Source organism: Argiope bruennichi, chromosome 5 (genome assembly GCF_947563725.1).
Source record: "Argiope bruennichi chromosome 5, qqArgBrue1.1, whole genome shotgun sequence".
Classification (NCBI taxonomy): Eukaryota; Metazoa; Arthropoda; class Arachnida; order Araneae; family Araneidae; genus Argiope; species Argiope bruennichi.
This window is the reverse complement of record NC_079155.1, coordinates 126,881,558-126,895,298: the sequence shown is the minus strand read 5'-3', so window position 1 is coordinate 126,895,298 and position 13,741 is coordinate 126,881,558. Positions and strand designations below refer to the sequence as shown.

Here is a 13,741-nt window from a genome sequence, read left to right as displayed (position 1 = left end):
GTTTCAGCAGAAATATCAGGAATGGGAATTGCCTCAGGCCATCGTGTGAAACGATCTATGCAGGTAAGTAGGTATCCGCAATTGTTTGAAGGTGGAAGAGGTCCTACGAGATCTAGATGAACATGATCGAATCTGGCTGCAGGTAATTGAAAAGATTTAAGAGGACTATTGGTGTGTCTAGCTATTTTAGATTTTTGGCAATCTAGACATGAACGGGTGAAATTTGAAATGTCCTTTTGCATGGACGGCCAAAAGAATCTCTCTGAAATCAAATGTTTAGTGGCACGGATACCTGGGTGGGAAATATTGTGCAAGGATAGAAAAACTTTCTTTCGGAAAATTTCTGGGACGTAAGGTCTAATTTTGTTTTGCTTGACATCACAGTAAAGTTTAGATGAATTGGGGTCGGTTGAGAGAGGTTTTAAACAAAGTGACAGTTCATTCTTTGCCAAAATAGTCTGAAGTTCTTCATCAGATGCTTGTGCTTCCGCCATGGCAGAAAAGTCTATTTTTGGTAACTGTATTTCATTAATACGAGATAAGGTATCAGCTACAACGTTTTTTGAGCCCGATACGTGCCTGATGTCGGTGCTGAATTGTGCAATGAAATCAAGGTATCTTAGTTGTCTTGGAGAAGAAGAGTCAGATTTTTTGGTGAAAGCAAAAGTAAGAGGTCGATGATCTGTAAATATTATGAAATTTTGACCTTCCAACAAGTGTCGAAAATGTTTGATAGTTGCATATATCGCCAAAAGTTCCCTATCATACGTACTGTATTTACGTTCTGAGGGCGTAAGTTTTCGGGAATAAAATGCTAGAGGTTGTTGACCATTAGACGTAGTTGTATGGAGGACAGATCCGATGGCTGAGTCTGAAGCATCAACCATGATAGATAATTGCTGGTTAGGTGAATGGAAGTTCAAAGTAGCTGCATTTGCAATATCAGATTTGCATTTTTCGAAAGCTTCTGTAGTGAGGTCAGTCCAAGGAACAAGTCGCTTATCATTCTTTTTAGAGTTTTTTAAAAGTTCGTGTAGGCTAGCTTGAGTCTGAGCGGCATGAGGCAAAAATCGACGGTAAAAATTGAGCATGGCCAAGAAACGCTTTAGCTCAGATATATTTTGAGGTTTGGGAAAATCAGAAATGGCTTGAACTTTTTCCGGTAAAGGTTTCACGCCTTCAGATGTAATTAGACAACCTAGAAACTTTACCGATTGCTTCCCAAGGACGCATTTTGAAGGGTTTAGTTTCAATCCGTGCTGAGATAATCGTTCAAATACTGTTTTTAAATGTTGTTTGTGCTGTTCTACATTATTTGATGCAATCAGTATGTCATCAAAATAAGGAATGCAGAAATCTAAATTTGACAAAACTTGATGTATATAACGTTGAAAGGTTTGTCCCGCGTTTCTTAAACCAAAGGGCATATAAACATATTCAAAAAGACCAAATGGGGTTGTGATTGCTGTTTTTGGAATGTCCGCTGGGTTAATAGGAATTTGATGATAAGCTCGGATCAAATCCAGGGTGGAGAAAATGGTTTTATTGAAAAACATTTGAGTGCAATCTTGAATATGAGGAACTGGGTATCTATCAGGAACGGTAATTGAATTTAAACGACGGTAGTCGCCACACGGTCTCCATTCTCCATTAGACTTTTTCACCATGTGTAGAGGACTTGCCCATGGGCTACTAGAAGGACGGATAATACCTTGAGACATTAAAAATTCAAATTCCTGACGTGCAATTTTTAGCAACTCGGGAGATAAGCGACGAGGTCTCGAAAATACTGGTTGACCAGTTGTTTCAATAAAGTGATGTATTTTAGTTGATACTTTGCTTTTTGTTGGTTGAGAGGGATTAGTGAGGTCTTGGAATTGCGATAAAATGTTATAGAATTCTGAATCACCAAGCAAAATGGATATACCAGAAGTTAATGAATCTGTGTTTGTATATTTGCCTTGAGTGGTTAATTTAGTTATGCCATCAATCAAACAACCACTTTTAACATCAACCAAAAGATTATAGTGTTTTAAAAAATCAACACCTATAATTGGTTGGTTCACATTTGCAATTATGAAAGACCAAGTAAAATTTCGCCGTAAATTTAAGTCTAGCGTAAGGCGTTTTTTACCAAAAGTAGCTATTTTTGTGCCATTAGCAGCTAAGAGGAGTAATTCATTAGAGGAATCAGCTTTAGGAGCATAATTGTTTGGTAAAACAGATACGTCTGCGCCTGTATCCACTAAAAATTTCCATTTACTAACTTTATCGGCCAGCATAATTCTACTAATTTTGCGATCGTGGCCAAGGCCAGTGGACGACCGCCGATTTAGTTTCCCGAATTCTTGAAAGAGCAAGGCAAACTACATTTTTTTGCTTTTGTGCCAAAATTTGTATGATAAAAGCAAATGCCATCAGCAGGTTCTTTATATTTTTTTAAGCGATCACGAGAGCAACTACGACTGTTTTTAAAAGGTCGATTTCTATTTCTGCTTTGAGAGCGTGATTGGCGCATTGTTGTAGTAAGCTCGCCAACTAAAGTCGTCAAATGGGCGACTTGTTTTTCAAGTTGGGCTATTTGATTATTCGAAGATTGAGGAGTAACGGAATTAATGTTTGAATGGCCAGCCAAATCATTTATTTTATCTGCAACTGATGCTAAACCAGCTAAATCTTCATTCAAAGCAGTTAAAATAGTTTGTGTGCTGTTTGGCAGTCTTCCGAGCCAAAGAGATTTTAAGAGTGGCTCGCCAACAGTATCGCCCGCCAATGTTTTCATACGAGCTAATAACTGAGATGGTCGTTGGTCGCCAAGTTCTAGGCCTTGTAGCAGCGTACGTATTTTCGAAGCTTCACTTTCAGAATGCAACTCAATTAAACGTTTTTTTAATGTTGGATATTTATCAGTATCAGGAGGTTTCAATATTATATCGCTTACACAATTCAAAATATCAGAATCAACGGCAGAAACAACATGATTAAATTTTGTATCGTCAGCAGTAATTCCCGCCAAGGCGAATTGCGCCTCAAGTTGAACAAACCATAATGCAGGGTTAGCTTTCCAGAAAGGCGGAAGTTTGACGCCAACACGAGAAACTGTTGCGTCGTTGTTGGCGGAATTTGGAGTATCTCCTGGCATGTTTTATTCAAGAAATCAAAGGCACGTTATAAATATAATTTCACAAAACTGCTTTGAAATACGAAAATACAAATAATATACTGATAATCAGAGTAAATAATATGAAAATGCTAATCCAAATTATATAACAGAAGTTCCGATGGAAATTATTTAGGCTGTGAAAATAGAAACAATATTCAACGATACGCTTACCGCCATTAGGAAGAAATGCGCTATGGCGCCATTTAATGCATAAAGAAAACTGGGAAAGTTATCCTTTCACTTTTCGAGTCACCAAATGTGGGATGTTTTAGTGGAGAAGGTTGCAAATTGGGATAGTTAAGTTACATCCACACATAAAGAATGAGCGACGACTTTTTTTATATAAAAATAAACATTTAATTTTTAACGCTAACACATCGACAGACAACAGATTTTTTGAAAGACCGGAAATTTATCTTTTTAATTCGCACAGCTTGCGCGCTTGATCGTAGATAACTGCTTCGTACTTCCGGTGCGCAGTTAGGAAAATAGTTTTTCGAATACAGTCATTTTGATGGAAGCAGGATCGCCACAGTTTTATAGATTTTGTATTCACTACTGCAAGCCTGTTGGTACTTATCAAAGTTTGAAATATTGCTATAAACTAAAGCTTCTTGAGATTTTATGCTGAATTATTTTCGAAAGAAGGGTAAAAAATTAGCACACCTATTTCTTTCAGAAAAATTATGCTGGACTCACCAAAATTAGAAAAATTGAAAAAATGATATTTAATTAATTATAAACAAAAAATTATAAACAAAAATAATTCGTTTATAGTAGACTGTAGCATCTCATCAAATTCAAAAAATCTGCCATAATTAAAAAAAAAATACTTACTTGTAATAATATGAAGAACAGTTTCTTTTTGACCGAGATAGCCTGGTTTCTAGGGTGTTGGATTCGCATCCCTTGGGTTGTGAGTTCAAACCCCGCCGGCCGTAGACCCTCCGTGTATAGGGTGGCTGGTGCACGCATCAATCTATCGTAGGCACAAATTCTTCCAAGTCGAGACAATACCACTGAGGGTACTGGATCAGATTTAATCATTATCTGATTCAGGTCAAAATTACGATCTGTGGATGAGTGAATGAAATGTATGAATGAAGTCCGCCCCGTTAAAAGGACCGTGACACATGAGCAGTTGAGACTTACTCTTGGCGTTAGATGATGCTACTGAAACAAAAGACGCTAAAACTCGGCTTAAAATCACTGACTTCATCAGCGAGCTTCTCTATGACAAGTGAGTGCCCTAAGCAAAATCAATAGTTTTTGAAAGACATAAAATTAATTATAGGTTAATATTCTGTTTATTTTAAAAAGTTACGATTTTGTTTTCTTGCCTCGAGGTGGAGAATTTATACCCAGAATCCACAGTGCACCGCACTCTCCCAATCGCTTTGCGGCTCGTATTCATCTTTTCTTTTTTCCGTTTTAAGTGCTGTGTATAAATTAGGGCTATAATTACGGGAATTTTCATATTCTTAGTAACAAAAGCTGCCTTTAAAATTTATTTATATTTAAGTGAAAAATTCATATTTTTATTTCTATTAAACTAATTTCAATAAATAGAATATATTACATATATGTAAATCAATAAATACATATGGATAGTTCTTTTTTTTTCTCTCCTTTTTCGATTTAAGAATGTTTGATATTATTGTTTTTATTATTATTGTGGTACTTCTTTCTTTTATCTGAACTCTAATATCTTTATAACTTAGTCTATGACTTCAGGCTGATTCGGGAAAATAAATAATAATTTGGAGACGAGACTTGGATTTGTATAAAAATGTGCGTGGTCAGAATTGGCGAATCGACGAAGCGTCGTTTTACACCAAAAAAGCAAAATTCCATGCTGCATTAGTTGTAAGAGAACAGGTGTTACAGTTTGATTATTCTACTACGTCCTCCATACTTTCCAGACACCCAGGCTACATCGGACAATTACTTGTTCTCTTCATTAAAAAAAGTATCTCCATGATACATTGTTCCAATCCATAAGCGGAATAAAAAAAAGCATCTCGAAAAATATTTTGCAAATAATTCCCAAAATTTTTGAGAAGAAAGAATAATAAGGTTTCTGGAGAGAGATGAGAAAAGGTGATAGATCTCAGTGGTTCATACATAAAGCAATCAATTAATCTGAAACAACAATTACTACTTATTCGATTCGTATCAGTAAAAGAAACTTATGGAACACCCTATGTATATATATTAAAGTTGTTCCATCATGAAGATAAATTGAAAATATGAAGTATTACAATTTTTTCTGTCATTTTTTTTGTGATGTCTGAAAGTTTGCATTTTGAAACGGGAAGTTTAATTTTATGTCTATATCAGGTGCGCTGCATCAATTTAATTCTAAATTGAATTGCATTTCTTTTATTTTCTGCTTGCAGAATAAAATCGCAGCAAATCATAAGAAAAGCACGGCGAGGTGTTAGATAACGAACACATTTACTTTTTGTCAGATGACGTCACATAAATTGGAAGTTGAACAGTTCGACTGCAATGTCTGCAATTGAAATAGCAAAGAAAAATGGAAAATAATGATATATTATTAATTATAATAATATTTTCTGTTCTGAAAACAATGAGCAGGGCGAACCACTGAATGAAACTGGATTGAACTGAACTACGAACTCATGCATAATATTTTAAGTATAATCTTTTATTTTTTAATCTCCTTTCATCTCGAGATACTCTACTATCAGCCTTGCCCCTAGATACTCTCACAACATACAAACAAAAAGAAAAATGTATTCATGAATCTTTTTTTTATCAGCATCTCTACAAGTGATAATGGACGGCAGTATATTATTTCAGGTAGTCGTCGGAGAGTATTGTTGCATTTATTTCAGATTTAGTGTTTGCGGGAAATTGTAAAAGTGGCACACTAGTTTTTCGTCTTTTTTTGTGCAAGTCCTTGAACGATAGTTCCACTTCAAAACTTTTACGCCTTTTTATTTTCATTCTCTTTTGAATTGTTCTGCTTGAATGCATGACAGCTGTATTTTCGTTCAATTCTTTTAAAAAAGCAAAACGAGAGATCTGAGTCATGGAAATGCGGAGACATGATGCAGGTGAAAGTCTTATAATTTGTCGTAAGAAAATTGCATTGTGAAGAACATCTATCTATCCGTTACGTCATAGTTCATCGCATTCAGACTCCTCAAACATTTGATGAAATACTATTGCAAGAATACATGCGGCAATCCGATGATTTGACAGTTAAAAACTGTTTCTGGAGGATACGTTTCTTGCGTCATCACTCTTCATTCGATTTCGCTTTTGAACTTCTATTATAATGGATCCTGTCATCTCACGAGAACGGCAGTTATCCGATGTCGTCGGTGGATGCGATTCTGTTGAAGCTCTTGAATCTAACAAGGGTTCGTCATGTTGTGCAACAAGATCGGAAACTATGAGCCAAGGCAGGATTTTAAAAAACCTTTTTGTCCTCAGTTTCTGCTATTGCTTATTCTATACGGGATTTTGGGCACTCACCAATCTTCAAAGCACCATGAATGCCGTGGCTGGAATGGGACCGGACTCACAAGCTGTCATTTATGGGTTTTCAATGGCGTCCTCACTTTTCCTTCCTGAAATGGTGATCGACAGGTTTGGATGCAAAAAAGTTTTGATTTCTTGCACTATCTTGTGTCTACCATACACAATAGCCAATGTCCACTTGCGATGGGACAGCTTACTGGCCGCCTCTGCTCTATTCGGTTTAGCAAGTGGACCCTTTAATGCTGCTCTGTCTATCTACATTGATGAGATTGCTTTACGTTTCGAAAGAACAGTGACTGGAAATGTTGAGTTCATCATGTCATGCTTTTTCGGTTTTTACACCTTCTTCATGGAAAATACTCAAGTCTGGGGCAACACTGTGTCGTCTTTGGTGTTGAAGCCAGAAACGAAAATACCAAGAAATATTTCCCATTCTGTGAAATGTGGTGCTAATTTTGAAGCGGAATCAAACTTAACGAATGCGAACCTTATTCCTCCCACGGATGAAGAACGTTTCATGCTGATCGGAATCTTTGTGGGAATGGGACTTTTGGCGGTGATTTTGTTCATGCTCTTCTTGGATCCCTTGAATAACGACGTCAAAAGAGATGGATGTAAAGCTATTGCGGCTCGATTTGTCGTTTCTCTGAAGCATTACAAGACTCCGCACCAGCTTTTATTAATACCAATCACCGTACTCATTGGAATAGAGAGTGCACTTTATTCGAATGAATTTACAGAGGTAAGATATTGTTTTGATTGCTTATAAGTTGGCTGCTTTTAACATGATGTTGTTCAAAACAGGATGGACACTTATTGTATGTTGGCGATGTGTCATGCATGAGGCAAAAATTTGTTCTAAACGTTCAAAAGGGCAGTCCGTTTGATTTACTTTGGCGCATATTTACTCCTTGAGTAGTATGTGCTCATTCGAAAAGGTTTGTAATTAGAATTTTTTATATTAAAAATTAAGTACTAGTAAAACAATAAAATTATAACGTTATTATAATTTTACCTTGTTATATATATATATATATATATATTTATATATATATATACAATTCTCATTTTTGGATTTTCTCCTGAAAAACATGTCAATGTTCTGTATTATCTTTAGCAATTTTCATTTTGGGGTAATTAGAAACATGCATTTAATATACTAAAACCTATAATTTTCACATATTTGTAATAATTCATCATATTACAAGAAGTAACATTAAATCTAGGAAGGCAGTATTCTCCTTCTCACCAGTGATATTTATTGTATTATGTAGATTAACATATAACAATTTAAATAATGTTGTCATGTAATAACTACTTTCCAAGTATGTAATTTAGTTTTTAATAATAAGTTTTTCATACCAAATGGAAGAAAACAAGACGCTGGTGAAAAAAATTTACAAATAATGATTTTTACACTTTTCAACAAGAAACTGGGGGTGTGGAGATGGAGAAAGTGCCTCATCTCGAATCATCCATCATTGATTTTTCAACAAATATGTATATTTTGATCCATTACATGATTCTCAATATCAAGATTTAATGCCTGGCAGCCATTTTGACCCTCAATCTCCAAGCTTCCACATATACCAACGGGAATACGTTTGGCCCTACGAATTTGGCTTGCACCAAGCCCAGTTATTCGAGGGTTCTGCAATGAAATAGGGTTTCGAACCGGAAACCCTTCAGGTCCAAAGCCAAGGCCTTACCGCTAGACCACCCTGTCCCCGGGTGAAGAAGGAGTACTGTAAAATAGAGTTGCAGAAATAAATATAGGTTTAGAGTCACTGGTGTAGATCGTTGTGTGTTTGATATGTCATGTTCACAGATTTGTAAAAATAATGGAGAACCTTTAAAATTTTACGTTTGAATATTTTAACGATTACTTTGTGTAACGTTAATCTTTTTTTGAGGCTACCTAATCATTATCTTTGAGTAGTTTGGTTTCAGGAAAGTGAAAATGAAACCTTTAACTCTCGTGTAAAAATATTTCATTTATTATCGCCATTTTTGATAGATTTTAATGATTTTTTTTATTGGAATTATTCTAGAATAATTAAACTTATCAGATTTTTCGACTTGAATATGAATGCAATATAATAATGTTTATATTTAATGTGAAATATTTTCTGGTATATTTATTAAGATGTCGTAATACATGTAATAGTGTATCAGTTTTTCCCGAGAATCTGCCATTTAGTTTAGTTAAGTAGTTTTGGATTTATCTACATCTATCTATTAGCTATATTTATTTAGCGGTATATGATTTGCATTTGGTTATTTTTAATTTAGAACTTTATCAGTGGAGCATATTTATCAAAAAATCCTTCTATTGTCTCTGTGAGGTGAAAAATGTGATTTCAGAATTTTTGAACGATCAACCAATGCGTATCTGGCATTGATAAATTCTTAATCTGAAATGAACAAATGAAATTCTTTCAATGCATTTTTACCACAATGAAAAAAAAAATGCTTTCATTTTATCTCATCATTACGAAAGAGGATAAAAGCTTCAGGGTCAACACTTTTTTTCACATTTAAGTTTGATTTATGTCTGAATATTTCTTTGATATTCGAATGACTCGCTGAATCATTTACAAAGGCAACTCGCAGAATTCGCTTTAATCAAACAATATTCTTGAATTCTTGAAGAATTGATGTATATTTTCCCAAGCTGAGTTCTTCATATTCATAATTATATTTGGCGATCTTTAAATTTTAAAATTTCCACCATGAGTGAAGCAGGAAAGAATGTTATGATGTCAGATGTCTCAGCTATATGTTTAAACCAAAATCTTTCAATCAATAAAAATGTTGAATATCAGGATTTATTTGAAAAGAAGGAACGGAAAAAACTGCAAAGAAAATCCCTTCAGAATCTGATTGTCTTTAGTTTATGTTATTTCCTCACCTACACTGGTTTCTGGGCACTGTCCAACCTGCAAAGCACCATGAATGCTGCCGGAGGATTGGGAGACTATTCTCAGGCAGTAATTTACATCTTCTCCATGATATCTTCGCTGTTTTTGCCGACAGTTCTTATAGATAAATTCGGATGCAAAAACATTCTGGTATTTGGCACCGTGATTTGCTGTTTTAGTATAGGTTCCAATATGTATTTGAGGTGGGATCTTATGATGACCGCAGCCGTCGCCTTTGGAATGGTCAATGGACCTTACATTTCTTCACAGACTTTCTACATAGACGAAATGGCAACACGGTTTCAGTCGACTCTTAATGAAAACTTGGAATTCATCATGGCTGCCTTCTTTGGAGTGCTCATGTTCTTTTCTGAAAGTACCCAGATATGGGGAAATGTGATAGCGTATTATGTGCTTAGAAATGGCGAGGCACCAGCTAGAAATGTTTCGACTTCCTTTGTCTGCGGTGAGAAGTTTTCTCCTTCGGATACAGACTTGAATGAAAATCTGGACCCTCCAACAGACCACCAGAGGCTACTCTTGGTCGGAATCTACTTGGCAATGAGCTTCTTGTCGGTCGTGATCCTCGTCATTTTTTTGGATCCCTTGAAGAACGACGTGAAGGCAGGAAACAGCTGGAGAACAGTTTTGGAAAGATTCATCGCGGCTTTCAAGCAACTGCGAAACCCTCAGCAATTTTTAATGGTTCCGCTCAGTATATACATTGGAATGGAAGGTCCCTTTTACAGTAACGAAGTCACACAGGTTTGTTAATATTTATTTTCAAATTTAATATTTGCATATTTTGTGAAAATTATTAACAAGATAATGTTTATGGTTTAGATACTATTTGTAAATTGCGTGATATGATGCGCGAGACACAGAATTGGTTCGAAACATAATCGAACGATAACATTTCTCCTCAGTAACTTCAAAGCAAATATTATCACAGAAAAATCGTTTTCAGATATCTTTAAAATTCAAAACAGTAGCGTTTCACTAATGCAATTCTGTTCCCGTACCGTTGTTTCTTCGTCTTAAGTAGTTGTTTGAAAATATTTTTATAAATACTTTTCATCGTTTTAGTTATTGGATTTATATATTTACACTTTGCGACGACATTAAATATATTTTTCCGTGAAATTCTGCCGCTTGTATAAGCAAGAGTATATTAAATTAAAAAAAAACCCCAACGAGAATGGTGTCTCTAAAACTTTCTTATTTATTCTCTAAATAAACTTGTCATGCCAGAGAACTTCGTTTTTCATGGCACTGAGGTACAATAGTTACGAAATATTAATTTGTGGCGTGAATTTAGCATTTTTGCTGAATCAATGCGTCATCCTGGCTGCCTTTTTTTGGCGATTCATCCCTGGCATGCAGTCAATAATAGCCTAAAATCGAATTTGTATTTTAGATTGATTTTTCGCAAGCGACTGAAAGCAAAATTTAAAACCAAATCTTATCTAATTAACTGTTTTCGATTCGTAGTTATCGTGTTAACTTATATTCGAACAAGCAGACTGACGGACCTCTTCTGAACAGATTTTGCACACACTTTGATAGAAATCTGCAAATTTATTGTAAAGACCATATACCAAAATTCGACCGTCTAGCTCAAAGCATTTTTGAGTTATGTTTGTCACAGACAGACAGACAGACGGACATTTTCCAAAAATGTGTTTTTTGAATAAGAGAGGTGTAAAACGTGGAGGTTCGTCAAAATCTCGAATTTGAATTTTTTGATGATTTTTATACTTGGGAAAAACACTACGTATGCGAGTAAGTAACCATAAAAAAAAGGCGACCGAAATTTGAAACATATTTCCTGGAGAAGATAGGATCTCTTTAAACTTTTTTTTTTACTTTCAGGCATACGAATTATAGACAAAGCTTTGTAATAGTTTAAAAAAAATCAAACTCGAAATGTTGACGAATCTCCACTTTTTAAACCTCTCTGAGTTCGAAAAGCACATCTTTGGAAAATGTCTGTCTATGTCTGCCTCTGATAAATATGACTTGAAAAACGATGGATGAAATTTGGTCGGTCTTTACACCAAATGTGTAAACTTCTATCAAATTTTCAGCAGAATATATTTAGAAGAAATCTGTCCGTCCGGCAGTTAAACTATAAATTTACACGATAACGACAAAACGAAGAGAGCGATATGGATAAAATTCGGTACACAGATTTAACTTCCATAGTGCAGACACTTACCGAATTTTGAGCGAAATTTCTCAAGAGGCTGATCGTATGTCTGTCTGTATGTACATGAACATTTAAATGCAATAACTCAATAAAGCAATGATTAAAATATATAAAACATGGTGTACGATTTTGTGAATAAAATTGTAATTCTGTGTCAGATTTTTTTTTTGTTTCAATCTGTTAGGAAATCGAATTCAAAATTCAGTTTTAGAATGTCATTAACTGCATCCCATGGATTAATCACCAAAACACTCACCATGGATCAATGCTATGTTTGTGTCAGTGGTTAATATTTCATAAGTATTGTACGTTAGTGCCCAGTAAGGCGTTCTCTATCCTTGCCGAGGCCAACCATTTTTTGCGGGTCTGGGAGGTATAACACCTTTATTAGAAAGTATGCGAAAAAGTTTTGATTTAGGTCAGTCCCAGTTTTTTTTTCCACAGCTGTTTATTGTTTAAATTCTTTTAATGAAAATGTGAGGAAGTTCCCCCGTTTATTTTGCCTGCCTATCTGTGCACTATTTCTAAAATCATCGCAAGCTTCTTTTGGAAATGTATTGCTTCTGCAATTGCGGGCGGATATCCGTTCAATTCTTGTTGTGATGAAGCTGAAGGTTTCTCTCTCTTCCGCCTCAGCGGCCGTGGCTTTGTATTGAAATGGCAATGTAAATGAACAATGCATGATGTTCGTAAATTTGTTAGTGTAACGGTCTATGAATAATTCCTGTTTAAAGCGAGTGTGGAAAAGGGTAAAGAGCAACTTATAGCATTCTTGACTCTGCTTTTTCCTTCTTAAAAATCATCATTTGATGCCATTCAAAATTATTTAGAATATTCAAATTACAAATTTGATGGTCAGTTGCGTCGCAGCGTTACTTACAAGACGGGCATTTTTTAAAAAAGAAATCTGCGATAAAATGTTTCGCACTATTTAATTTCTTGAATGCATGTTGCATTTAATTATTTACTATCTTAAATTGATATTGAACAGAAAATCGTCTTTACAAAATTTCTCATCTCTCCGGCCAGTTTTTTAAAATTCTCTAATCTATATTTTTTAATAATTGCAATTTTATCAAAATGGACTGGAACAAAAATAATTATACGATGACAACTGAACCAAAATAATCTGCGATTGATATTGCATTGAATTTAGCTTAAGATAAATGTCATGAAATATATAAAATTGTTTATATAGTTCTAAACAACAAAACTACAGTTGCATTCAATTTTATGAAGACAAAAATCTTAATATATAAATAGAGAGAGATGCAGCGTGATGCTATTTCGGGTAATAGTACTGCATGGTTAGAAAATATAAATATAGAACTCGCCCGGTTTTTTTAAAAAATAAAATGTTTGCACGTTTGTTTTTCCCTTCATAATTTTTTTTTTTTTTTGCTCACTTTTAACTATCTCAAGATTTTTTTTTATTTTCATATATTTATTTGCTCTATTTCTGGTATAATTTAATTCAGTGCCTACATTTCATTTACAAGAACCATGTACTCGAAATAATTAAAGCACCGCTAAAGTTTCTAAGCATTATACTTTCAAATTCATGTGCTAATCTGTGTGATTTTTTTTTTTTTTTTTTTTTGCAGTTTGTTAACTAGCTTGAAAATTACAATTCTGACTGATTTTTTTTAAATGTAAATTATGATTTTAAAAATTTGGCATTTTTTTATCATTTTGTTTAAAACTAATTTGAAATTCATTTTTTTTTCTGATCGAGTTACCAGTTAGTTCTCTTGAACATCACCCATTATATCATTTTGTACTGTTTTAGTTGATCATAATATTTATAAAGTAAAAATCTGTTTTGATCAGATCAAGATGAGAGATTAAATTATAATCAACGAAAAATATCTGATTTTGGAAGGTTGAGAAGGGAAAAGACCTCCAAAAATTGCATTGCAAATAGGTCCTTACAGA

The 13,741-nt window shown here is 34.5% G+C and overlaps 1 protein-coding gene across 3 annotated transcripts in view; it reads left to right on the top strand.

Annotated features, from left to right (window-relative positions):
- LOC129968465 (protein unc-93 homolog A-like) overlaps nt 1–13,741 on the top strand; it is an 82,197-nt gene that overhangs the window by 11,896 nt on the left and 56,560 nt on the right. The window contains exon 1 of one of the 3 annotated variants that reach the window (XM_056082369.1): nt 6,020–7,418. The exons of 1 other annotated variant lie outside the window; for it this stretch is intronic. In XM_056082369.1, the coding sequence (XP_055938344.1) occupies nt 6,471–7,418 (948 nt within the window). In that variant the 5' untranslated portion in view covers nt 6,020–6,470. Of the gene's footprint in view, nt 1–6,019; nt 7,419–9,211; nt 10,363–13,741 lie in introns of those variants that run through there. One more of the 3 variants, XM_056082368.1, reaches the window with a different exon arrangement.